The 25,455-nt window shown below is 38.3% G+C and overlaps 1 protein-coding gene across 11 annotated transcripts in view; it reads left to right on the top strand.

The window, feature by feature from the left end:
* EFCAB6 (EF-hand calcium binding domain 6) overlaps nucleotides 1-25,455 on the top strand; it is a 357,426-nt gene that overhangs the window by 117,328 nt on the left and 214,643 nt on the right. For all 11 annotated transcript variants that reach the window (XM_077169111.1, XM_077169107.1, XM_077169109.1 and 8 more), the window contains one exon: nucleotides 22,662-22,786. In XM_077169111.1, coding sequence (XP_077025226.1) covers nucleotides 22,662-22,786 — 125 coding nt within the window. The remainder of the gene's footprint in view (nucleotides 1-22,661; nucleotides 22,787-25,455) is intronic.

The following is a 25,455-nucleotide window of genomic DNA, read 5'->3' as shown; positions in this document are numbered from 1 at the left end:
TCACACCGTAAAATTCATCCTAAGGAAACATTCAATGACTCCCAGTATAATCACATAATTATATATTCACCACCACAGTCTATATGAGAAATTTCCATTTATTCTGCAAAGAAAGAAAAGGAAAAAAGAAGGGAAAATTAATACAAAGGAGAAACAACACCATCATCACCAGGAATTCCTTACCCTGCCCTTATACCCCCCTCTTATTGACATTTAGCTTTGGTATATTGCCTTCTTTACAATTAGTGGAAGCATATTGCAATGTTCCTGTTAGCTATAGACCCTAGTTTGCATTGATTGCATTTTTTCCATATACCATCCTATTTTCAACACCTTGCAATGTTGACATTCATTTATTTTCCTTCCATGTTTGAACTTTCTTATATTTGTACATTAATCACCATCATTGCACACTCTAGGTTTAGCTAAGTTATACAATCCCAATTTTTATCCTCTGTCTTTCCTTCTGGTGTCATATACATCCCTAAGCTTCCTTATTTAACCATACACACACTCAGTTTTGTTTATTATACTTACAATATTGTGCTCCATTTTTATCCTTACTGATAATCTTCATTTCTACACTGTTCTCCGAGCCTCTGTCTCCTGTCTTTTCCTGTATACCTGTAGTCAGCACTGCTTTTACTGCATCCCATAAATTTGGGTATATTGTGTTCTCGTTTTTATTTGTCTCAAGATATTTACTGATTTCTCTTATTTTTTCTTTGACCCACTGATTAAAAGAGTCTTGTTTAACCTCTGTATATTTATGAGTTTCCCAGTTCTCTGTTATTGATGTCCAGCTTCATTCCACTATGATGACAAGAAGTGCTTTGTACAATTTCATTCTCTTTAATATTTTTGAGACCTGTTTTGTGATCTAAGATGTGGTCTATCCTGGAGAATGATCCATGAGCACTTGATGAAAAATGTATATCCTGTTGTTCTGTTTATGACTGTTAGGTCTAGTTCATTTATCATATTATTCAGTTTCTCTCCTCCCTTATTGATCCTTGGTCCAGATGTTCTGTCTATTAATAAGAGTGTTGTATTGGAATTTCCAACTATTATTTTAGAGACTTCTTTTCAGTTTTTTCCAGTATTTGTCTCATGTTCTTTGGGGCATCCTGGTTAGGTACATAAAAATATATGATTGTTAGTTCTTCTTGGTAAAGTGCCCCTTCTATTAATATATCGTGTTAGAACAGATTTTGGTACCAGAGAGTGGGGTGCTGCTGCAGTTTGCAAATACCAGTCATGTTGGACCAGTTTTTTGGATGGATAAGGGAAAGATTTTGGAGGAACTGAAGAGAATGATGGAGAACTCCTGGAGAGCTTGAAGAGACTATTGGTGTTAACAGAACCACTGCCAATCTGGACAAAGGGAGACACAAAAGGGACAAATGGGAGTTTGCAGAGTGAGAACAATGGAAGCTCAGGTCTGAAGCCAGGAAACCTTGGCCAGGAGAATGGACCCACCCATATACATGGAGAGGGCGAGTTTGCCCTGAGGGCAGAGGATGAGTCTTCCACCTCATTGCAGTGGAGGAGTTGTGCTGCCTCAGGCCTTGGAAAAGGTAGAGTATGCTCCTTGGGGACTGGGCAGAACCTGGTTGTCACCACATGGAGGGGTTGAGCATATGCCCCGGAAATGGCAGAGAGTTCAGGTATGGCCCTGATGCCTGGAGAGGGTGGAACCAAGAAAAAGGTGGTCTCCTCAATGTCCCCCAAGTTTGATTCGGAAAGAGACGGGTCACTGCATGGGCCCTTGGGAAGGATGGGACTGCCACTTTCTAAAGCTGAAGGATAAATGACTTTCAGACTTTGAAATCCAATGGTGTCTGCCCTGCAGGTTTTCCTTCTAGTTTCTCCCTATGGATCCTGTGACTGTCCCTCCTTTGCATATTGGCACCAGATAATTTGTTTTGAGATTCATAGGTCCAGAGATGGAAGAGAATTTTTTGCACTTTAATATTATTTAAGGTGATGCGTGTAGTTGCCAAGTTGACAAGGGGTGGACATGTGGTAGTTAGATTCAGGTGTCAACTTGGCTAGGTAAAGGTGCCTACTTCTATTGCTGTGGACATGAGCCAATGGCATGTGAACCTCATCTGTTGCTGATTACATCTACAGTCAGCTAGGAGGCGTGCCTGCTGCAGTGAATGACGTTTGACTTAATTGGCTGGTGCTTAAATGAGAGAGCTCAATGTAGCACAGCCAAAGCAGCTCAGCATACCTCATCGCAGCACTCGCAGCTCAGCCCAGGCCCTTGGAGATAAAGAAAGAAATCACCCCGGGGAAAGCTGTTAGAACCAGAGGCCTGGAGAGAAGGCCAGCTGAAATCACCCTGTGCCTTCCCGCACAAGAAAGAACCTCAGTTGAAATTAGCTGCCCTTCCTCTGAAGAGCCATACATTTTTAAGGAAATAAATCCCATTTTATTAAAAGCCAATCCATCTCTGGTGTGTTGCATTCTGGCAACTAGCAAAGTAGAACAGATGCTTAACGGAAAAAATTGATGGCTGGTGCTCTCCTTCATTTTTAAACATTTAAAAACCTTAAAATAGAGCATAATATACAAAGCAAAGAAAGAAAAAGGCAATACTTTTCAAAGCACACTTCAACAAGTACTTGCAGAACAGATCCCAGAGTTTGTCATGTGCTACCATTCCACCATCTCAGATTTTTCCTTCTAGCTGCTCCAAAACACTGAAGGTTCGAAGGAATATTAATATAGTGATTCAGCAGTAATACTCATTTGTTTGTTAAATCCTCTTTTCTCTATTATGCCTCCTCCTTCTCTCCTGTCCTGTCTCCCAGTGTTAAGGGATCTTTATACAATGCCTGTCCTGAATTTTTCATGTTGCAAAGAGGTGTCAACACTAAAGGATAGGGGGATGTAATCAATCAATAATCCTGAAAGGCCTGTCCCTCTGGGTTTTAGGATTCATATGACCTAGGATCCTCTGGGAATTATAGGTTCCAGGAAAGCATACTTATGCATGAAACCTTTGTGGTGTCTCAATTTGAACCCTAAGTGTTCTTAAGAGTCAAAAGGATTGATGTCAGTTGGGGGTTAGCAAACCATGGTAATTAGCACTATCTAACTGAACCTGGCATAAGAGTAGGCTCCAGAATAGTCTCTTGACTCTAATTGATCTCTCTTGGCACTGATGCCTTATTACACTTCTCTTCCCCCTTTTGTCCAGAAGGTGTTGTCGATCCCACAGTGCCAGGGCCAGACTTATCCCCAGAAGTCACACCCCCCCTCTTCCTCATTTTTGAAGGATAGTTTTGCCAGAAAAAGGATTCTTGGCTGGAAATTTTTTTCTTTCAGTGTCTTAAATATATCATACCACATCCTTCTTGTCTCAGTGGTTCCTGATGACAAATCAGGACTTAGTCTTATTGAGCATCCCTTGTATATTATTAATCGCTTTCTCTTGCTGCTTTCAGAATTCTTTGTCTTTGGCATTTGTACTGGTTTGAAATGATGTATGTATCCTAGAAAAGCCATGTTTTAATCCTAACCCTATTTTGTAAAGGCATCCCTTTCTTCCAGTCTCTATTCATTATTGTAGTTTGAAACTGAAATTACATGATCTCCCTGGATATGTGATTTGATCAAGAGTGGTTGTTAAGCTGGATTAGGTGGAGGCATGTCTCCAGCCATTTGGGTGGGTCTTGATTAGTTTACTGGAATAAAAGAGGAAACATTTTGGAGAAAGCTGGAGATTCAGAGAGAGCAGAGAATGCTGCAGCACCACAAAGCAGAGAGTCCATCAGCCAAAACTTTAGAGATGAAGAAGGAAAACACCTCCCAGGTAGCTTCATGAAATAGTGAGCCAGGAGATAAAGCTAGCAGATGACACCGTGTTCACCACATGCCTTTCCAGATGAGAGAGAAACTCTGACTGTGTTTGCCATGTGCCTTTACATTTCAGAGAGAAACTCTGAACTTCATCGGCCTTCTTGAATCAAGGTACCTCTCCCTGGATGCCTTAGATTGAACATTTCTGTAGATTTGTTTTAATTGGGACATCTTCTGGGCCTTAGAACTGTAAACTAGTAATTTATTAAATTCCCCTTTTAAAAACCATTCCATTTCTGGTATATTGCATTCTGGCAGCTAGCAAACTAGAACAGCATTTAACATTCTGATTAGCATGTGTCTTAAAGTAGGTATTTTAGGATTTATTCTATTTGAAGTTCATTGCGCTTCTTGGACATGTATACTTATGTCTTTCATAAGAGTTGGGAAATTTTCAGTCATTATTTCCTCAAATAGTCTTTCTTTCCTTTTCCTCTTCCCTTATTCTTCTGGGACACCCATGGTGTGTATGTTTGTGTGCTTCATACTGTCATTACATTCTCTGAGATTTGCTCAATTGTTTTCCCTTCTTTTCTCCTTCTGTCCTTCTGTCTGTATGATTTCAGATGTCTGGTCTTCTAGTTCACTGATCCTTTCTTCTGCCTGTCCAAATCTGTTTTTATATGCCTCTAAGATATTTTTACTCTCTCTGGTTCTGTCTTTCATTCCTAAAACTTCTTTTATTTTTCTTTGCATGCTTTCATATTCTTCTTTATGGTTACCCAATGTCTTCTTAATATCCTTTATCTCCTTAGCTACATTTTCTTTCATCTCCTCGAGTTTATGTTGGATATTTGTTTGAACATATTTGATTTGTCATTCCAAATTTTGTGTCTCCTCTGACTTTTTCATTTGTTCTTTGGGCCATATCTAACTGTTTCTCAGTATGGTTTGTAATTTTTGCTGATATCTAGATATTTAATTTTCTTGAGTTTATTCTGATGGTCAGTTTATTTCTCTTGCCTAGGGTTTTATTGTTGATTGGCTTTGAGTTGAGGGCTCTTTGACATTTGTTTAAACTTATTCTGCATCTTTAGAATTGTCCATGTTTAATTGACCAAAAGAGGACCAGGGACCAATGAAGGGGATGCAGACTAGTTCCAAAGGGCCCTGGGAAGAGGGTCAAGAAAGATGCCATAAAGCCTTTTTTTGTCGGCTCCCCAAAGCTGCACTTTCCTGGCCTGCTCAGCAGATGGCACTATTCTGTAAACTATTCTCTACAGCTCTAAGGAGTAAGTATATTTTCTCATCCTCCACAAGCTCACCCCTACAAGGGGCAATGTTGAAACAGTATCTGTCAGTGGAGGATCCCTACTGGGATGTGCTAGACCCACAATTCAGAGCCAGGTCCCCGCATTCCCAACTCACCAATCAGAAGCAATGCTCAGCTTTTTTTTTCACATGGGCAGGCTCCAGGAATTGAACCCGGGTCTCCGGCGTGACAGGCACAGGTGGTGCACTGAGCCACTGTTGCACCATCTCCTTCATATTTGAAAGAGATTTTTGCTGGGTTTAGAATTCTGAGTCAATAACTTTTTCCTTCAGCACTAAAATATCACTTTCTTGTCTTCTGACTTGCCTGGTTTCTGACAAGCAGTCTACTGTAATTCTTAGCTTTGTTTCTCTGTATCCTATTGTCTTTTTCGCTTTCAGGAATGTGAATATGATACACTGAAGAGTGGCTTTCCCCAGGAGTCTGTGGTTTGGTATCTGTTATGATTTTGGAGAAATTTCAGCTATTCTTTCTTCTGTCCTGTCGGATTTCTCTTCTTCTGAGTTTCCAATTGCACCTATGTTAGACTTCTTGATAGAGTATCATAGCTCTTATCTGCTGTATTCTATTTTGTTCACTTTTTTTTCCTCTTTGCACTTCAGTGTGGGTGTTTTGTATCGCCCTATCTTCAAGTTCACTGATTCTTTCTTCAGCAGTGGTGAGTTGTCTCATGAGCTTTTTAAAGGCTTTCTTCCTCTCTGTTGCTACAATTTTTATTTTTAGCATTCCCATTTAATTCTTTCTTATAGTTTTCATTTCAAATATGCTGAAATTGCCCATTGGTATTGCACATTGTTCATCTTTTCCACTAGAGTCATTAGCACTGGAGTCAGCAAACTATGGTTTGTGGGTGAGATCTCCCATTTTTTAAATAAAGTTTCTTTGGACACAGGCATGCCCATTTTTTTATGTGTTGTCTGAGGTTACTTTTGCACTACAAAAGCATGGTTGAGTAATGGCAACAGAAACAATATGGCTTACAAATCCTAAAATATTTACTATCTGCCATTCATGGAAAAAGTTTACAGACACCCCCACCTGAGCGTATTAGTCATTGTTATTTTAAATTCCCTGGCAGAGGGTTCCACCTCCATGTAATAGCTGAATCTGATCCTTTGTGGTTTGTTGTATTTTCCTTAGCTTTTGGTATAGTTTAGACTTTTTGTTGAAAGCTAGCATCTTCTGTAGGATAGTAGCTACTGAGAGAAATAGGATGTGTTTTGTTTTTTTGTATGTGTGTTGTACCTGATGGTCATGTCTTTCCTTCTGCTAGAACTTTTGTAAGGGAGTTTATTCTCATTAGGAATTGGGTTTCAAATTTCTCTGGCTATGCTTTGTGTTTGTATGAGGAGTTAGTTGGTCATAGTTTTTTTTGTTTGTTTCTTTTTGATAAAAGAAATATTTCTTTTTTTCCCTTAGCTTTTGGTTTTTCCTTTTCTCCATGTCTCAGAGAAGTTCTGACTCTTGCAGGATAGTTGTTACTAGATGTTTGTCAGTCTGTCATTGGAAGGTGGGGAGCATTGCCTGTACTTATTAATCCTCAGTCTTAGTTAACTTTGTTCCTGGGTCTCATGGTAGGGCCTTCTCAGTGCTCTTATTCCTCTTCCAAGATATTTCTGAGCCCATCAGGTATTCTGGCCCTTCTTCCAGGGATAGAGAGTCCTTTTCGTGTGTTTTTTACCCCCAGCTGCAATTGGATTTCACCAATACCCCAAGGGCAGCTGTGTTTTTTACGTGGCTCCCCCTCAGATGAGGGCCTTTGTCTTACAGGGGAGACAAAGAAGAATGGCCTGGGTGTAGTTTCTTGCCCCTCGCACATTGGCTGATGTTCCTCCTCCCAACTTCTGCACAATTCAGGAAGACATTCTCAGGACTCTCGCAATCTTTTCTTTGTGTGTCTGGTGGAGTTTGTGGATAAAAACCGTGTAAGAAGATGCAGAGACCCCTATAATTGTGACCCCCAGGGGCTCTAACTTTTCTTCTTTTTTTTAGAATTTGTTTTATTTTTTGTGAAAAATGACATACGTGCCAATGTTAGTTTGCAAGCTGCAGGAATGAAAATACCAGAACTGGAGTGGCTTTTTAAAAAAGGAATTTAGTGAGTTACAAGTTTACAGTTCTAAAGAAGTGGAAGTGTCCAAATTAAGGCACCAGCAAGAGGTTACCTTCACTCAAGAAAGGCTGATGGGTCAGGAACAGCTCTGTTAGCTGGGTAGTCACGTGGCTGGCGTCTGCTGGTCCCTGGTTCCTGGATTCTGTTGCTTTCATCCTCTGTTCCTGTGGAGGTTCTTCACTTTACTTCTCCAGGGCTGGCTTTCATCTCTTGGCTTCCCTTGGCTCTCTCCAGGTTCTGGCTTGCTTAACATCTCATGGCAACATCTGCTTGGTTTCCAAGCATCTCCAAACACCCATGTCTCTGTTCTCCACATGTCCACATCTGTGTCAGCTCTACTGTGAAGTTTCTGTCAGCCGAGGCTTCTGTCATTTCTCTGGGCTCTGTCATTTCTGTTGTTTCTGAGGTTTCTCCAAAATGTTTCCTCTTTATGGATTCCAGTAAACTAATCAAGACCTACCTGGAATGGGTAGAGTCACATCTACATCTAATCAGAAGTTAACACCCACAATAGGGCACGCCATATCTCCATGGAGATAATCTAATCAAAAAATTCCACCCTACATTACTGAACCAGGATTGAAAGAAATGATTTCTTCCATGAGATTGGACCAAGATTAAAATATGGCTTTTCTGGGATACATAATACTTTCAAACCAGCACATTCCACCCTGGGAACCCCAAAAGCATGTTTTTTTCCGTTTACAACAGACATTCACTCCATTACACGATCACAAAAGCTTCAAAACATTTCAGTAACAATACAAATAAATTACAATGTTAAAATCAGTACAAAGTCTCATCAAAATCTGTTCTAAGGCAAAGTCTGTGCTGGCTCTGGACTTGTGAAACTCAGAACAAGTTATATGCTGCCAATATACACAGGAGAGACAGTCATAGGATACATGTTTCATTTCCATAGGGAGAAAGTGGAAGGAACACAGGGGTCACTGGACTCATACACTTCTGAAAACCTACAGGGCAAACACCACTAGATTCCAAAGTCTGAGAGTCAGTTATCATTGGGACTTTAGAAAGGTGCAGTCCCACCCTTTCCAAGAGCCTGTTTAGCAGCCTTGCTCGCTCCAAATGCTGTCATGGAGTTTGCAAACTTGGGGGACAGTGAGGAGACCACCTTTTTCTCGGCTCCACCATTTCCTTTTAATGCAGAATTGAACTCCACCAATTCACCAGTCACCTTACCAGAACTCTTTTACTGGTGTCCGGCTCTGTCTTGTCCAGGTAAGCCAGTGGACATATCCCATCTCTCCCCTGACACTTTCTGTAGATTTTGGGTCTGGTCATTGCCCTGAAGTCTTCACATTACACTGTATTCAAGAATAGGTGTGTACTTACTGCTTATCAGGCTTCATAGCTTTTTGTGAGTTTAGGAGCAATGTTTTTTTTTCTCCAGCTCTCTACACACCACAGCAGAAACTGAAAATGTTGCTTTTATTTTTGAAATACATTTTCATTGACTATAGAATTCTAAGTTGACAGTTGCTTTCAGCATTTTTCCACTGTCTTGTAACTGTTATAATTTCTGAAGATTCTGATGAGATCTGTATTTATTTTCTTTTTGGCTTTTTTTTGGGGGGGGACCGTGCATGGTCCAGGAATTGAACCTAGGTCTCCCACATGAAAGGCGGACATTCTAACCACTAAACTACCCTTGCACCCTATTTTTTCTTTTTAACAAATTGTGTTGTCTTTATTTTCTCTGGCTCATTTTAATATCTCTCTTTATTACAGTTTTTAGGGATTTGATTTACAGTTGCTTTGGTGTATTTTTTGGTGTGTTTATCCTGCTTGGGATTCTTTGAGTTTCTTGTATTTCTGAGTTTGCAGTTTTCCTAAAATTTGAAAAAATTTTGGACATTTTTTCCTCCGGTATCCTTTCTCACTCCTGCCCTGATTCCTTTTCCTTCTGAAACTCCAATTATATCTATATTTGACTGTTTGATGTTTACCCTCCTGTCACTGAGATTCAGTTCATATTTTTTCCTGTTTTTTTACTATCTGTACTTCAAATTATAATTTTGGTGTCTTCAAATTCACTGATATTTCTTCTGTAGTTATCCAATCTAATCCAGTGAATTTTTCCTTTCTGACAATGAATTTTTTCAGCTCTACAAGTTCTGTTTGGTACTTTTAGTATCTTTCATTTTTCTTATATTCCATGTTTTCCTTTAAAAGCTGGTACACAGTCATAATAGCTATTTTAAGGTCTCCATTGATAGTTCTATCTTTTCCATCAGTTCATGTCTATCTCTGTTAACTAATTTTTCTCTTGTTTATGCATCATATTTTCCTGCTTTAGAAATATCTAATCATTTTTAATTGAATGCTTGGCATTATGAATTTTATGTTGTTAAGTGTCTGGATTTATTCTCTTCTTTTAAAGAGTGTTGGGTTCTATTAGTCATGCAGGAAGTTGTTCTTTGTAGTTCATTTTCATCCTTTTGGGTCCTACTTTTAAGATTTGCTCTGCTAGGTTTAGAGGAGCCTTTCCTCTAGTGATAATTTAGCCCCATTGCTAAGGTATAGCCTTCGGTGATCTCTGTTGAGTCTCCCAAGTAATCAGTGAATGTTCTGTACTATGGTATGTTGCAACTGAAATTCCTCTCAACCTGTGTAAGCTCTGCTCAGCTCAGATCAACCTGGGTGTTCTTTTTCTAACCTCGTTGAGGCTCACCCTGATCATACGTGCCTTACATATCCAACAAAGAGTCAAGAAAACCTCACACATATTTCTAGAGCTCTTTTTTGCGTGGGCAGGCACCAGAATCGAACCCAGTTCTCTGGCGTGGCAGGAAAGAACTCTGCCTGCTGAGCCACCATGGCCCACCTTCTAGAGCTCTTTTTGTATGTAGTTCCGACCTCTTTGAAACTCTACCCTACAACATCTAGCCATCTCAGCCTCTATGAAATATTATATATGTCTTTATAACTTAATAAGACTGTTGTGCTTATTTCAGGATTCTTCTGTCTTTCTCACTTTTTGGAATGTGCTTGTAGGAAGAAAGCTGGCATAATTGAAAGTTTCAATTAGTTTGTTTTCTTTCTTTCAGGGATCAAGGTTCTTACTATTTTTTGTCCAATATTTGAAAGCTGCTGTTTCGTATATTTGGGGGAATTTTGTAATTGGTTATGGTGGAAGAGTAAATCCAATCCCAGTTACTTCATGACTGGAACTGGAAATCCTGGGTCTTACTTTATATTTCATTCTGAGAATCTTTCCCATTTTTGAGTGTTTAGTTCATTTACACTTAACATCTTTATTGTTATGTTTGGCTGTAATTCTGTTTTGCTGTTTGTCTTTGTCTTATTTTTTTTTCTCCTTTCCTGACTTCTTTTGGGCTAATTAAATATTTTTTAGAATTCCATTTTAATTCCTCCATTTCTTTTTTTAACTGTATTTCTTATTTGTAATATTTTTAAATACTTCCTTAGAGATAACAATATACATCCTTGAGTTTTCTTTTTACTTTTATTTTATAGATTCACAGGAAATTGCAAAAATAGTACATAGAAGTCCCTTGTATCCTTCACCTAGTTTCTCCCAGTGGTTACATCTAACATAACTGTAGTACAAAATCAAAGCCAGGAAGTTGACATTGGTACAATTTTGTGTATAGCTCTATGCTATTTTATTACATGTGTAAATTTGCATAGTTACCTCTGCAATCAAGATACAGAACTATTCCATTACCACAAAGATCTACCTTTTGCTACCCCTTGAGAGTCATACCGGAACTTTCCCCTCCCCCAACCATTCCCAAACCCTGGCAACCATAATCTCTTCTACATCTTTATAATTTTGCCGTTTTAAAATGTTATAAAATGGAACCATACAGTATATAACCTTGTGAGACTGGCATTTTTTCACTTAGCATCTGCCCTTGAGATCGATCTGAATTGTTGCATGTATCAGTAGTTCATTTACTATTATTGCTCAATTACATTCCATGGAATGAATGTACCAGTTTGTTTAACCATTTATCTATTGAGGGACATTTTGGTTGTTTCTTGCTTTTAGCCATTACAAAAAGCCTTCTTGATCATTAGTCTACAGGTCTTTATGTGGATGCAATTTTTCATTTCCCTGCTACAAATGTCCTCTTTTTACTAATTTCAAGACTCTAATTACACACATATCAGTCTTTCTGAAATTGTCCCACAGATCACTAAAGCTCTGATCAATTCTTTCAATTCTTTTTCTTCCTTTTCTTCATACAGGATGCTTTCTATTGATCTCCTTTTTTTCCCTTCTCTATTTTGTCCATCTAGTGAATTTTTAAATTTATATATTGTATTTTCCAGTTCTATTATTTTGAAATGGTCCTTTCTCTACAGCTTCTGTTGTTCTGCTGAGATTTCCTATATGTTCATTTATTAGTAGCATATTTTCCTTACATCCACAGAAGCTATTATAATAATGGCTTCAAAGCCATTATAAAATGGCTTCTTGTCTGCTAATTTTAACATCTAAATCAAATTGGGGTTTGGTTTTCATTGATTTACTTTTTCTTAATTATTATTGACCACCATATTTTGGTTATTTGGATTGGTTTTTTCGTGTTTTGTGTGTGTCTGTATCTAGTAATTTTGACGTTTATTCTGAATACAGAAAATTTTATATTGTAGAGATTATGGGATTCTGCTGCGTTCCTGTGGAAAATGTAAAATGTTGTTTTAGCAGCCAGTTTACTTGGCTGCACTCAACTCTATTCTTCATAGTCTCTGAATGGGGTTAACACCTGAAATCTTTGTTCTGTTCTTTTAGTTTTATCTGGGCATCTTGGTGTGTGCTCCACACATCAGTAATTCAGGGGCCTAACAGGGATTTTAGCACAGTTTATTCGCTGGCTTTGGAAGTGCCCTTCTGTGCCTCTTTTCTTTTTGGGCTTTCTTTCTTTTTTTGCTTCCCAATTATTGGGGTAATTCTGAACTCTTGTTTTCTGATTCCTGTAGCCAACAAGACTAGGGGATTATATTCGAATTCTAGCCACCTAGGTTGTTTCCAGCTGGGACTTGCCTTCAGGCAAATAGCCAAATTGAAAAAAAATCACCAAGTGCTATTCCATTTTCAAGTGTTGAACTCCCTACAGTTTATGTCTGCTTTCAGTTACTCTCCAGCACCTTCAGATAGTTTTTGTTTATATTTTGGCCAGAGTTTATAATTACTATCTGCTAGTTGGTTGAACTTGGTTTAAAAGAAGTTTTGCTTCCAATTATGGTGACAACACCACCATAGTTGGAAATAAAACTTTCTGGCTTATATCAAAGTTTTTTGTTTCAGTTTATGCTGGCAATTTTTTTTTTTTGCTCATTTTTCCTATTTTATCTTTTGCTTATTTCATAAAGTTTTGTGAGGGGGTATGTTCTGTAATACAGTTTCAATTTACCATGGAAATCTCATTTTTTTGGCATTTTGTTATGAATAGTTAGCAGCAAGTTTTCTTTATTGGTGATATGTAAGATAAGGAGGTATTTCACAATGAAGGTCATCTTTGATTTGATTATATGGTATATGTGTCCATCTTCTGTATATTCCAGTGCCTGCAGCTTTGGCTCAAGTTCTTATCACTGCCTTCAGACTGTCATGGTCTACAGCATAGGCCTGTTTCAGTCCGTCTCCTATACCCTCATCATAGAGATCTTCCTAAAGTCAAATCTTATTCAGGTTTTTTTTTCCATTGAATACTTCTCGTAACTTGTACAGTCTAAACACAGATCTTTCATTTAGAAGGGTTTTTTTGGATTTTCTAAACTAAACATGTAGTAATTGGAGGTGATGGGCCATATCACATTAAAACCCAACACAGGCTGTCAGAACAGAAGCCTGTATATTGGTATGCAGTGGCAAAGGACAAGTCACTGACATCCACTGCTCATTTTTCCCACTGCCAGCCTCTCAGTTCAAAATCCACAACCCCCAGGTATAAATCTCTTGGTGTCAGCACATCCTTTCTGGATTGGATTGTGATGGAAACCATTTTAATGGAGCATGGCTCAGCTAATGCAAATTCCCACCTTACTAAGGTGTTCTAGGAAAATCCAAGGAATCCAGACAGATCTCTCCAGGTGTCAACCAAACAATTAGGAAAATGGTACTATGTGGACCAGTTCATAGATTTTTCAGGTTTTGATTTATTTTCCAGTTTCTTTCCGCTTAAATCTTTAAGATGTTTCCACAAGATTGCCACATCAACAGCAGATAGCTTTTTTTATTTGCTCAGTTGCTTCTTTCTTATGTTTGTTTCTCCAATCAATGTGGCTGTTTGAAACTTGTTCTCTATTAGACTCTTTAGGAAATGTTTATGGAACCAGTACTCTCTGATTTTATACATATCCATGAAAGTTTGACTGTGGACTTTAAAACTTTAACATCTTTTGCCTGGAAATAAAATCCTTGGCTCAAATTTTTAAGGTATCTTACATATTTTTATCTACTGCCTTGTGACATAAAGTTTAGCTGAGGAAAAGTTTGATGGACAGTCTGATTTTATTTCCCTCATTAATAATTTAATCTTTTTGCCTTGATGTCCAAAGGATTTTTTCTTTCTATTTAAAACCCAACAGTTTTGTTATAATAGGTTATGATGTTGGGTACTCTTGATTGATTTCCTACGTATATTGTGTGCTATTTAAATTAGCAATCTTGAATCTTTTATTTCAAGGAAGTTTTCTTGACTTATAATTTTTAGTATTTGTTCTGGTTCATTGTTTGGTTCTCTGCTTAGCAATTCATATTACATGTGTTTTAGATTTCTAAAGAAAATGTTTTCTGTCTTCTAGACTAACTTTCTCACGAGTCACCCTTCCTCCTTCCTTCCCCCTCCTTCCTTTTCTCTCCTCCTTTCTCTCCTTTTATCATACTTGATATATTTTTCTTCTTTTTTACTTTTTATTATTTCAAGTCATTATCCGTCATGTTTATTTACTCTTGTGGTCCTTTTAGTGTAGTCTTCATTTTCTGAAATGATTTATATCTTTATTTTTTATAATTTGTTCCTTATACCATTAACTAATCTCTGAGTTTTTCTCACTCTGACTGATACTGTTTTTCTATGTCTCCTTATCATTTAAAAAAACTCTCATTAATCAATATATAGCTAATATATATTGAGTATCTACTGAGTGCCAGGCATGTACATTTATTATCTCATCTTATTCTCACAACAACCCTATGATATAGGTGCTCTTTTCAGTCTCTTTTTGCAAATGGGGAAACAGACACACTAGGTTGAGGGCAGGACTCTGCACCAGACTCTGGCATATTGTTTAAATGGAACATGGAAAGGTTTCCATAAATATGCTGTGTGTGTGCTCTTATGAACTGCCATTAGAGTACTGGTATCCCAGAGTGAAGTGAGCACAGGACTAAGAATCTGAAGACCTCTGTATCTTGGCCTAGTTGCTCATTACTGTGATTTAGCTTCCTGATCTCCCAATGAGGTTCTGTGATGTATCTATGAAGCCTTTTGCAGCTTGTACGTTCTAAGAGTGCATGCTTCAGATGCTTGGCCCACTGAGGCCTTAGAATTCCAGACCAAGTTCTAAAGGGCAGGCTTTGTGTTTTATTATGTAACCCAGAGGAATTCACAGGGGGCGACTTTTTTTTTTTGAGGTAGAAAATGGAATTCCAGATGCCAGGCAGTTTGTTAACTACAGCTGAGTGTATAAGTATGCTTAATTTGGCTGAAGTTTATTTGCAGACATTTTAGGAAATAAATCTGGGAAACCATTTGTGATTCTTTGTAGTCGACTTTGAGAAAGTAAGAAGCTGTGTTTTAGATTTATTTTATTCTCTTGTATGATAAAAGTAATACATGCAGAAGATGGCGGCTTAGTAAGACGCGCGGATCTTAGTTTCTTCTCCAGGACAGCTACTAGGGGAGTAGAAACGATACAGAACAGCCCCCAAAGCCACAACAGAGATAAAAAAGACAGCGTACCCCATCCTGGAACGGCTGGCTGGCTGAGAGAAGCCGCTCGGGTGAGATCGCCGAGGCGCGCAGGCTTCACCGGGCGGGGCGGCAAGCGGCCAGAGTCACTCCCTTCCCCCTTCCCAGGCCGGCTGGGAGAATTGGAGAGGCGGTCCCCTGAAACCGCGGCGGCTGGCGCCCACACCACGCACGGCCCCCCGGACCAACTGAGAGAATTGGATCGGAAATCCCCAGGCCGCGGAGAATGGTGACGGGTGGGGGAGGCCCCTTCCAAACCTGTGACTCCCCGGAAACGTGCACTCTCCCGGGCGGGCCGCTGCCACGGGCACCCTCCCGCCACGCTTGTTGCCCCGGGCCAACTAGGAAATTCGGACAGGCGCTTTCCCGGGCTGAGGCAGCCAGCAACCCTCCCCGAGTTCGGACCCCGGGCCGGCTCGCACTCTACCAAGCCGCTTCGGCTAGCAAACCTCCCGGACGGCGAGAGTTTTCCAAAGTTAAAGGTCCCACAGCACCTTTTACTGGTGGGAACCGCAGACAAACGTGTGCCACGAGCGCCACCTATGGGCAGGATAAGAAAAACAGAACCCAGAGATTTCACAGAAAAATCTTCCAAACTTTTGGATCCAATACCCAGGGAAATATGTCTAAATGCGCAGATGCCAACAGAAGATAATGGATCACACTCAAATAATTGAAAATATGGCCCAGTCAAAGGAACAAGCCAATAGTTCAAATGAGATACAGGAGCTGAATATTCAGCTAATGCTGAATATACGAACAGAAATGGAAAACCTCTACAAAAACGAAATCGATAAACTGAGGGAGGACATGAAGAAGACATGGGCTGAGCATAAAGAAGAAATAGAAAAACTGAAAAAACAAATCACAGAACTTATGGAAGTGAAGGACAAAGTAGAAAAGATAGAAAAAACAATGGATACCTACAATGATAGATTCAAAGAGACAGAAGATAGAATTAGTGATTTGGAGGATAGAACATCTGAATTCCAAAAACAAACAGAAACTATCGGGAAAGAATGGAAAAATTTGAACAGGGTATCAGGGAACTCAAGGACAATATGAAGCACACAAATATATGTGTTGTGGGTGTCCCAGAAGGAGAAGAGAAGGGAAAAGGAGGAGAAAAACTAATGGAAGAAATTTTCACTGAAAATTTCCCAACTCTTATGAAAGACCTAAAATTACAGATCCAAGATGTGCAGCGCACCCCAAAGAGATTAGACCCAAATAGGCGTTCTCCAAGACACTTCCTAGTTAGAACATCAGAGGTCAAAGAGAAAGAGAGGATCTTGAAAGCAGCAAGAGAAAAACAATCCATCACATACAAGGGAAACCCAATAAGACTAGGTGTAGATTTCTCAGCAGAAACCATGGAGGCTAGAAGACAGTGGGATGATATATTTAAATTACTAAAAGAGAAAAACTGCCAACCAAGACTCCTATATCCAGCAAAATTGTCCTTCAAAAATGAGGGAGAAATTAAAACATTCTCAGACAAAAAGTCACTGAGAGAATTTGTGACCAAGAGACCAGCTCTGCAAGAAATACTAAAGGGAGCACTAGAGTCAGAACCGAAAAGACAGAAGAGAGAGGTATGGAGAAGAGTGTAGAAAGAAGGAAAGTCAGATATGATATATATAATACAAAAGGCAAAATGGTAGAGGAAAATATTATCCAAACAGTAATAACACTAAATGTTAATGGACTGAATTGCCCAATCAAAAGGCATACTGGCAGAGTGGATTAAAAAACAGGATCCTTCTATATGCTGTCTACAGGAAACACATCTTAGACCCAAAGATAAACATAGGTTGAAAGTGAAAGGTTGGGAAAAGATATTTCATGCAAATGACAACCAGAAAAGAGCAGGAGTGGCTATACTAATATCCAACAAGTTAGACTTCAAATGTAAAACAGTTAAAAGAGACAAAGAAGGACACTATCTACTAATAAAAGGAACAATTAAACAAGAAGACATAAGAATCATAAATATTTACGCACCGAACTGGAATGCCCCAAAATACGTGAGGAATACACTGCAAACACTGAAAAGGGAAATAGACACAAATACCATAATAGTTGGAGACTTCAATTCCCCACTCTCATCAATGGACAGAACATCAAGACAGAGGATCAATAAAGAAATAGAGACTCTGAATATTACTATAAATGAGCTAGACTTAACAGACATTTATAGGACATTACATCCCACAACAGCAGGATACACCTTTTTCTCAAGTGTTCATGGATCATTCTCAAAGATAGACCATATGCTGGGTCACAAAGCAAGTCTTAACAAATTTAAAAAGATTGAAATCATGCACAACACTTTCTCGGATCATAAAGGAATGAAGTTGGAAATCAATAATAGGCGGAATGCCAGAAAATTCACAAATACGTGGAGGCTCAACAACATACTCTTAAACAACGATTGGGTCAAAGAAGAAATTGCAAGAGAAATTAGTAAATACATCGAGGCAAATGAAAATGAAAACACAACATATCAAAACTTATGGGACGCAGCAAAGGCAGTGCTAAGAGGGAAATTTATTGCCCTAAATGCCTATATCAGAAAAGAAGAAAAGGCAAAAATTCAGGAATTAACTGTTCACTTGGAAGAACTGGAGAAAGAACAGCAAACTAATTCCAAAGCAAGCAAAAGGAAAGAAATAACAAAGATCAGAGCAGAAATAAATGAAATTGAAAACATGAAAACAATAGAGAAAATCAATAAGACCAGAAGTTGGTTCTATGAGAAAATCAATAAGATTGATGGGCCCTTATCAAGATTGACAAAAACAAGAAGAGAGAGGATACAAATAAATAAGATCAGAAATGGAAGAGGAGACATAACTACTGACCTCACAGAAATAAAGGAGGTAATAGCAGGATACTATGAACAACTTTACGCTAATAAATACAACAATTTAGATGAAATGGATGGGTTCCTGAAAAGACATGAACAACCAACTTTGACTCAAGAAGACAGAGATGACCTCAACAAACGATTCACAAGTAAAGAAATTGAATTAGTCATTCAAAAGCTTCCTAAAAAGAAAAGTCCAGGACCAGATGGCTTCACATGTGAATTCTGCCAAATGTTCCAGAAAGAATTAGTACCAATTCTCCTCAAACTCTTCAAAATAATCGAAGTGGAGGGAAAACTACCTAATTCATTCTATGAAGCCAACATCACCCTCATACCAAAACCAGGCAAAGATATTACAAAAAAAGAAAACTGCAGACCAATCTCTCTAATGAATATAGATGCAAAAATCCTCAATAAAATTCTGGCAAATCGTATCCAACAACACATTAAAAGAATTATACATCATGACCAAGTAGGATTCATCCCAGGTATGCAAGGATGGTTCAACATAAGAAAATCAATTAATGTAATACACCATATCAACAAATCAAAGCAGAAAAATCACATGATCATCTCAATTGATGCAGAGAAGGCATTTGACAAGATTCAACATCCTTTCCTGTTGAAAACACTTCAAAAGATAGGAATACAAGGGAACCTCCTTAAAATGATAGAGGGAATATATGAAAAACCCACAGCTAATATCATCCTCAATGGGGAAAAATTGAAAACTTTCCCCCTAAGATCAGGAACAAGACAAGGATGTCCACTATCACCACTATTATTCAACATTGTGTTGGAGGTTCTAGCCAGAGCAATTAGACAATAAAAGAAATACAAGGCATCAAAATTGGAAAGGAAGAAGTAAAACTATCACTGTTTGCAGACGATATGATACTATACATCGAAAACCCAGAAAAATCCACAACAAAACTACTAGAGCTAATAAATGAGTACAGCAAAGTAGCAGGTTACAAGATCAACATTCAAAAATCTGTAGCATTTCTATACACTAGTAATGAACAAGCTGAGGGGGAAATCAAGAAACGAATCCCATTTACAGTTGCAACTAAAAGAATAAAATACCTAGGAATAAATTTAACTAAAGAGACGAAAAACCTATATAAAGAAAACTACAAAAAACTGTTAAAAGAAATCACAGAAGACCTAAATAGATGGAAGGGCATACCGTGTTCATGGATTGGAAGATTAAATATAGTTAAGATGTCAATCCTACCTAAATTGATTTACAGATTCAATGCAATACCAATCAAAATCCCAACAACTTATTTTTCAGAAATAGAAAAACCAGTAAGCAAATTTATCTGGAAGGGCAGGGTGCCCCGAATTGCTAAAAACATCTTGAGGAAAAAAACAAAGCTGGAGGTCTCACGCTGCCGGACTTTAAGGCATATTATGAAGCCACAGTGGTCAAAACAGCATGGTATTGGCATAAAGATAGATATATCGACCAATGGAATCGAATAGAGTGCTCAGATATAGACCCTCTCATCTATGGACATTTGATCTTTGATAAGGCAGTCAAGCCAACTCACCTGGGACAGAACAGTCTCTTCAATAAATGGTGCCTAGAGAACTGGATATCCATTTGCAAAAGAATGAAAGAAGACCCATCTCTCACACCCTATACAAAAGTTAACTCAAAATGGATCAAAGATCTAAACATTAGGTCTAAGACCATAAAACAGTTAGAGGAAAATGTTGGGAGATATCTTATGGATCTTACAACTGGAGGCGTTTTTATGGACCTTAACCCTAAAGCAAGAACACTGAAGAAGGAAATAAATAAATGGGAGCTCCTCAAAATTAAACACTTTTGTGCATCAAAGAACTTCATCAAGAAAGCAGAAAGACAGCCTACACAATGGGAGACAATATTTGGAAACGACATATCAGATAAAGGTCTAGTATCCAGAATTTATAAAGAGATAGTTCAATGCAACAACAAAAAGACAGCCAACCCAATTACAAAATGGGAAAAAGACTTGAACAGACACCTATCAGAAGAGGAAATACAAATAGCCAAAAGGCACATGAAGAGATGCTCAATGTCCCTGGCCATTAGAGAAATGCAAATCAAAACCACAATGAGATATCATCTCACACCCACCAGAATGGCCATTATCAACAAAACAGAAAATGACAAGTGCTGGAGAGGATGCGGAGAAAGAGGCACACTTATCCACTGTTGGTGGGAATGTCAAATGGTGCAACCACTGTGGAAGGCAGTTTGGCGGTTCCTCAAAAAGCTGAATATAGAATTGCCATACGACCCAGCAATACCATTGCTGGGAATATACTCAAAGGACTTAAGGGCAAAGACACAAAGGACATTTGCACACCAATGTTTATAGCAGCGTTATTTACAATTGCAAAGAGATGGAAACAGCCGAAGTCTCCATCAACAGAAGAGTGGCTAAACAAACTGTGGTATATACATACGATGGAATACTATGCAGATTTAAGACAGAATAAACTTATGAAGCATGTAATAACATGGATGGACCTAGAGAACATTATGCTGAGTGAGTCCAGCCAAAAACTAAAGGACAAATACTGTATGGTCCCACTGATGTGAACAGACATTCAAGAATAAATTTGGAATATGTCATTGGTAACACAGTCCAGCAGGAAGTAGAAACAGGGTAAGATAATGGGCAATTGGAGCTGAAGGGATACAGACGGTGTAACAGGACTAGATACAAAAACTCAAAAATGGACAGCACAATAATACCTAATTGTAAAGTAATCATGTTAAAACACTGAATGAAGCTGCATCTGAGCTATAGGTTTTTGTTTTGTTTTGTTTTGATTTTACTATTATTACTTTTATTTTTTTCTCTATATTAACATTCTATGTCTTTTTCGGTTATGTTGCTAGTTCTTCTAAACCGATGCAAATGTACTAAGTAATGATGATCATGCATCTATGTGATGATGTTAAGAATTACTGATTGCATATGTAGAATGGTATGATTTCTAAATGTTGGGTTAATTTCTTTTTTTCCGGTAATTAAAAAAAAAAAGAGAGAAGGGGTAATTGGAGCTGAAGGGATACAGACTGTACAGTGGGACTGGATATAAAAACTCAGAAATGGACAGCACAATACTACCCAATTTTAATGCAATTATGTTAAAACACTGAATGAAGCTGCATGTGAGGTATAGGTTTTTTGTTTTTTTTTTCTTTCTATTATTGTTTTAATTCTTATTCTGTTGTCTTTTTATTTCTTTTTCTAAATCGATGGAAATTTACTAAGAAATGATGAATATGCAACTATATGATGTTATTAAGAAAAAAAAAAAGTAATACATGCTTGTTGCAAAAAAAGCCAGAAAACTAGCAAACACAAAACAGCAATCTCCTGCAATCCTACCACCTGAATCCTGCCATAGTGTTCTTTTTGGAGTATTATCCTTCCGGAATTTTTTTCTGGCACATAGATGGATGAATGAATAGATGAATAAATAAACATATATACAAAATAAGTGTCAGAATGAAAATTGAATTATGCTAGTTATCTTTTCAATCATAAAACAATGTATTTCAAGGAAAATTTTTTATGTCTATTAATATAAACATTCCCCTCTCTTTTCAAAGTCTGTTAGTATTTCATTAGGCTGGATAAGCCATAATTTATAAAACTAATCCTCTATCAATAGATATTTAGATTGCCATTTTTTTTCCTCTTAAGAAATGCAGAAAATATCCTTATTCATATGCATTTGTTTAGCGGTCTTATTTTATATTAGCATAAAGTTTTAGAAGGGAATTTAAGAGTATCCAAGCAGCAGGTTTTCCATACACAAACCAGGCCTGGTTATCATTCCCTTTAATTCTTGCTATTTGACAAATGAAAAAATGTTAATTTGTTTTCATTAGACTTTTAAAATTGCCACAGTTTGAACAATTTTTCAAATATTTATTGGACTTTGTGGTTATTTTTAAATATGAAGTACCTATTTATGACCTTAGCCTATTTTTCTATTGGATGTTTATATTTCTCTTATTGATTCATAAAAACTTCTTGTATATTATGGAAATTAACCTGTATTTTCTCAATAACCTGTATTTTCTACATATATTAACTACAGTTCTCCTCCATTTATTTTCCTTTCACTGTTATTCGTGTTTTTTTAACCAAATAAAAATTAAATATTTATACTGTCAAATTTATCAATTATTTAAATGATTTGTCTTAAGTATTTTCCTTGGAAGGGTCTTCTCACACTAAGATTATGTATTACATAATATTTACCTTAATTTTCTTCTTCTACTTTTATGGCTTCATTATTCTATTTAATATTCAAGAATATGATAGCAAGGAGGAAACTTATTTAATTTTTTCCAAAATGGTCATCCAGTTATTTCAACACCATTTCTTTGATGCTTCACATTTTCTTGGTTGATTGAAGTCTTCATTTTTATCAGACAGGTGATGATTAAAAGGAAACACTTAATGTTTAAATATATCTTTCTGAATGATAATATCCTTTGGGAATGTTAATATACTAAAGGATGTTTTATTTTTATTTTAATAGAGGTCTCAGTGGGAAATCAACAAGCCCAAAATTCAAAAAATGAGTGCTTACCCAGGTCTAAATCTTCTGAAGATATCTGGAAAAAATACAACTTAGATGAAATTGAGAGGACCTTTTGCCAAGAGGTAAGCCATGTTTTCCTTTCCTAATACCAGAGTTGTCTAAAGTGTGGCCAGAGCAAAGTAGGCAGCTATGGATCTAGACATTTCTAAAATGAGTTTTTGGTCGTACCTAAAGCTCCGAGACCTCCCCCATCTCCTTAATAATAAAAGACATTGGTACTAGTGATGGTGATGATGAATTAATTGATTTCTAAGCACTTCCTTCATGTTACATCCTAAATCTAATAAAAATATAGTACTTCTATAAGTAAATTTTAAGACTTGCTTAACATAAAAGAAAACTTGAATAAATGAAGAAAACTTTTCTAGTTCTTGGGTTGGAAGAGTCAATATTAATGTCTGTTCTCTCTGTATCTGGATATATGCATTTTTTTCTTTTGAAAAAATTATAATAGAGGACTTATCCTACCACATATAAAATATTCTTCTAAGGGTAGTTGAATTAAGACAATATGGTACTAGTGTGCAACAGGCATACAAACTGATTTAAAAAATACTTGGAAAGTGGAGAAAATTTCATAAATGAATTTAGCATATGATATGAGGCATCTCAATAAAGTGTGTGGGAGTGGGGAGTGGATTATTCAATAGTTATTATTGTGATAATTAGCCAGCCATTTGGGGGAAAAATGCTTGTAACCTGGTATTCTTCACATTAAAATAAATTCTATAAGCATCATCTATTTAAATGTAAAAATAAAGTCAACTTCCGGAGAAGATGGCGGCTTAGTAAGACGCGCAGGTCTTAGTTCCTCCTCCAGAACAGCTACTAAAGAAATAGAAATGGTACAGAACAGCTCCCGGAGCCACGACAGAGACCAAAAAGACAGCGTACCCCATTCTGGAACGGATGAACCAGCAGGGAGAATCCGCAGCGGTGAGATCACCGAGGGGCACGCGCTTCCCCGGGCCGGGGCGGCTGGTGGCCGGAGTCCCTCCCTCCCTCCTTCCCAGGCTGGCTGGGAGAATTGGACAGGCGGTCTCCTGAAGCCGCAGCGGCTGGAACCCACCCCCACGCACGGACCCCCGGACCGGCTGGGAGAATTGGATCGGAGGTCCCCCAATCCGCGGAGACTGGTGACCGGGGTCCCTTCCACACACGTGGCTTCCCGGTCCGACTGGGAACGTTGGGTAGGCACTCCCCCAAGCTGGGGTGGCCGGCGCCCCCGCCCCCGCCACGCTTGGCGTCCCGGGCCGGCTAGGAGATTTGGACCGGCACTCCCCCAAGCCGCGGAGGCCGGCGACCCTCCCCATGCGCGGATTCCCGGGCCGGCTGGGAGATTCGGATCGGCACTTCCCCAAGCCGCGGAGGCTGGTGCCACCACCCCACACGCGGATTCCTGGGCCAGCAGGGAGATCCGGATCAGCACTCCCCCAAACCGCTTCGGCTGGCGACCCTTCCCCACAGCAAGAGTTTTCCAAAGTTAAAGGAGCCACAGCATCTTTTACTGGTGTGACCCGCAAACAGATGAGTGCCACGAGTGCCACCTACTGGGCAGGATAAGTAAAACAGAGCCCAGAGATTTCACAGAAAAATCTTTCAACTGCTGGTTCCCACACCCAGGGAAATCTGATTAAATGCCCAGACTCCGGCAGAAAATAACGGTTCATCATGGGAAAATTGAAGATATGGCCCAGTCAAAGGAACAAACCAATAGTTCAAATGAGATACAGGAGCTGAGACAACTAATGCTGAATATACGAACAGAAATGGAAAACCTCTTCAAAAATCAAATCAATAAATTGAGGGAGGACATGAAGAAGACATGGGCTGAACAAAAAGAAGAAATAGAAAAACTGAAAAAACAAATCACAAACTTATGGGAGTGAAGGACAAAGTAGAAAAGATGGAAAAAACAATGGATACCTACAATGATAGATTTAAAGACACTGAAGCTAGAATTAGTGAACTGGAGGATGGAACATCTGACTTCCAAAAAGAAACAGAAACTATGGGGAAAAGAATGGAAAAATTTGAGCAGGGGATCAGGGAACTGAATGACAATATGAAGCGCACAAATATACGTGTTGTGAATGTCCCAGAAGGAGAAGAGAAGGGAAAAAGGAGGAGAAAAACTAATGGAAGAAATTATCACTGAAATTTTCCCAACTCTTATGAAAGACCTAAAATTACAGATCCAAGAAGTGCAACGCACCCCAAAGAGAATAGACCCAAATAGGCGTTCTCCAAGACACTTACTAGTTAGAATGTCAGAGGTCAAAGAGAAAGAGAGGATCTTGAAAGCAGCAAGAGAAAAACAATCCATCACATACAAGGGAAACCCAATAAGACTATGTGTAGATTTCTAAGCAGAAACCATGGAAGCTAGAAGACAGTGGGATGATATATTTAAATTACTAAAAGAGAAAAACTGCCAACCAAGACTTCTATATCCAGCAAAATTGTCCTTCAAAAATGAGGGAGAAATTAAAACATTTTCAGACAAAAAGTCACTGAGAATTTGTGACCAAGAGACCAGCTCAGCAAGAAATACTAAAGGGAGCACTAGAGTCAGATACGAAAAGACAGAGGAGAGAGCTATGGAGAAGAGTGTAGAAAGAAGGAAAATCAGATATGATATATATAATACAAAAGGCAAAATGGTAGAGGAAAGTATTATCCAAACAGTAATAACACTAAATGTTACTGGACTGAATTCCCCAATCAAAAG

Source organism: Tamandua tetradactyla, chromosome 7 (genome assembly GCF_023851605.1).
Source record: "Tamandua tetradactyla isolate mTamTet1 chromosome 7, mTamTet1.pri, whole genome shotgun sequence".
Lineage (NCBI taxonomy): Eukaryota > Metazoa > Chordata > Mammalia > Pilosa > Myrmecophagidae > Tamandua > Tamandua tetradactyla.
Note: the sequence above shows the minus strand (reverse complement) of the source record. Positions and strands in the feature narration are given on the sequence as shown.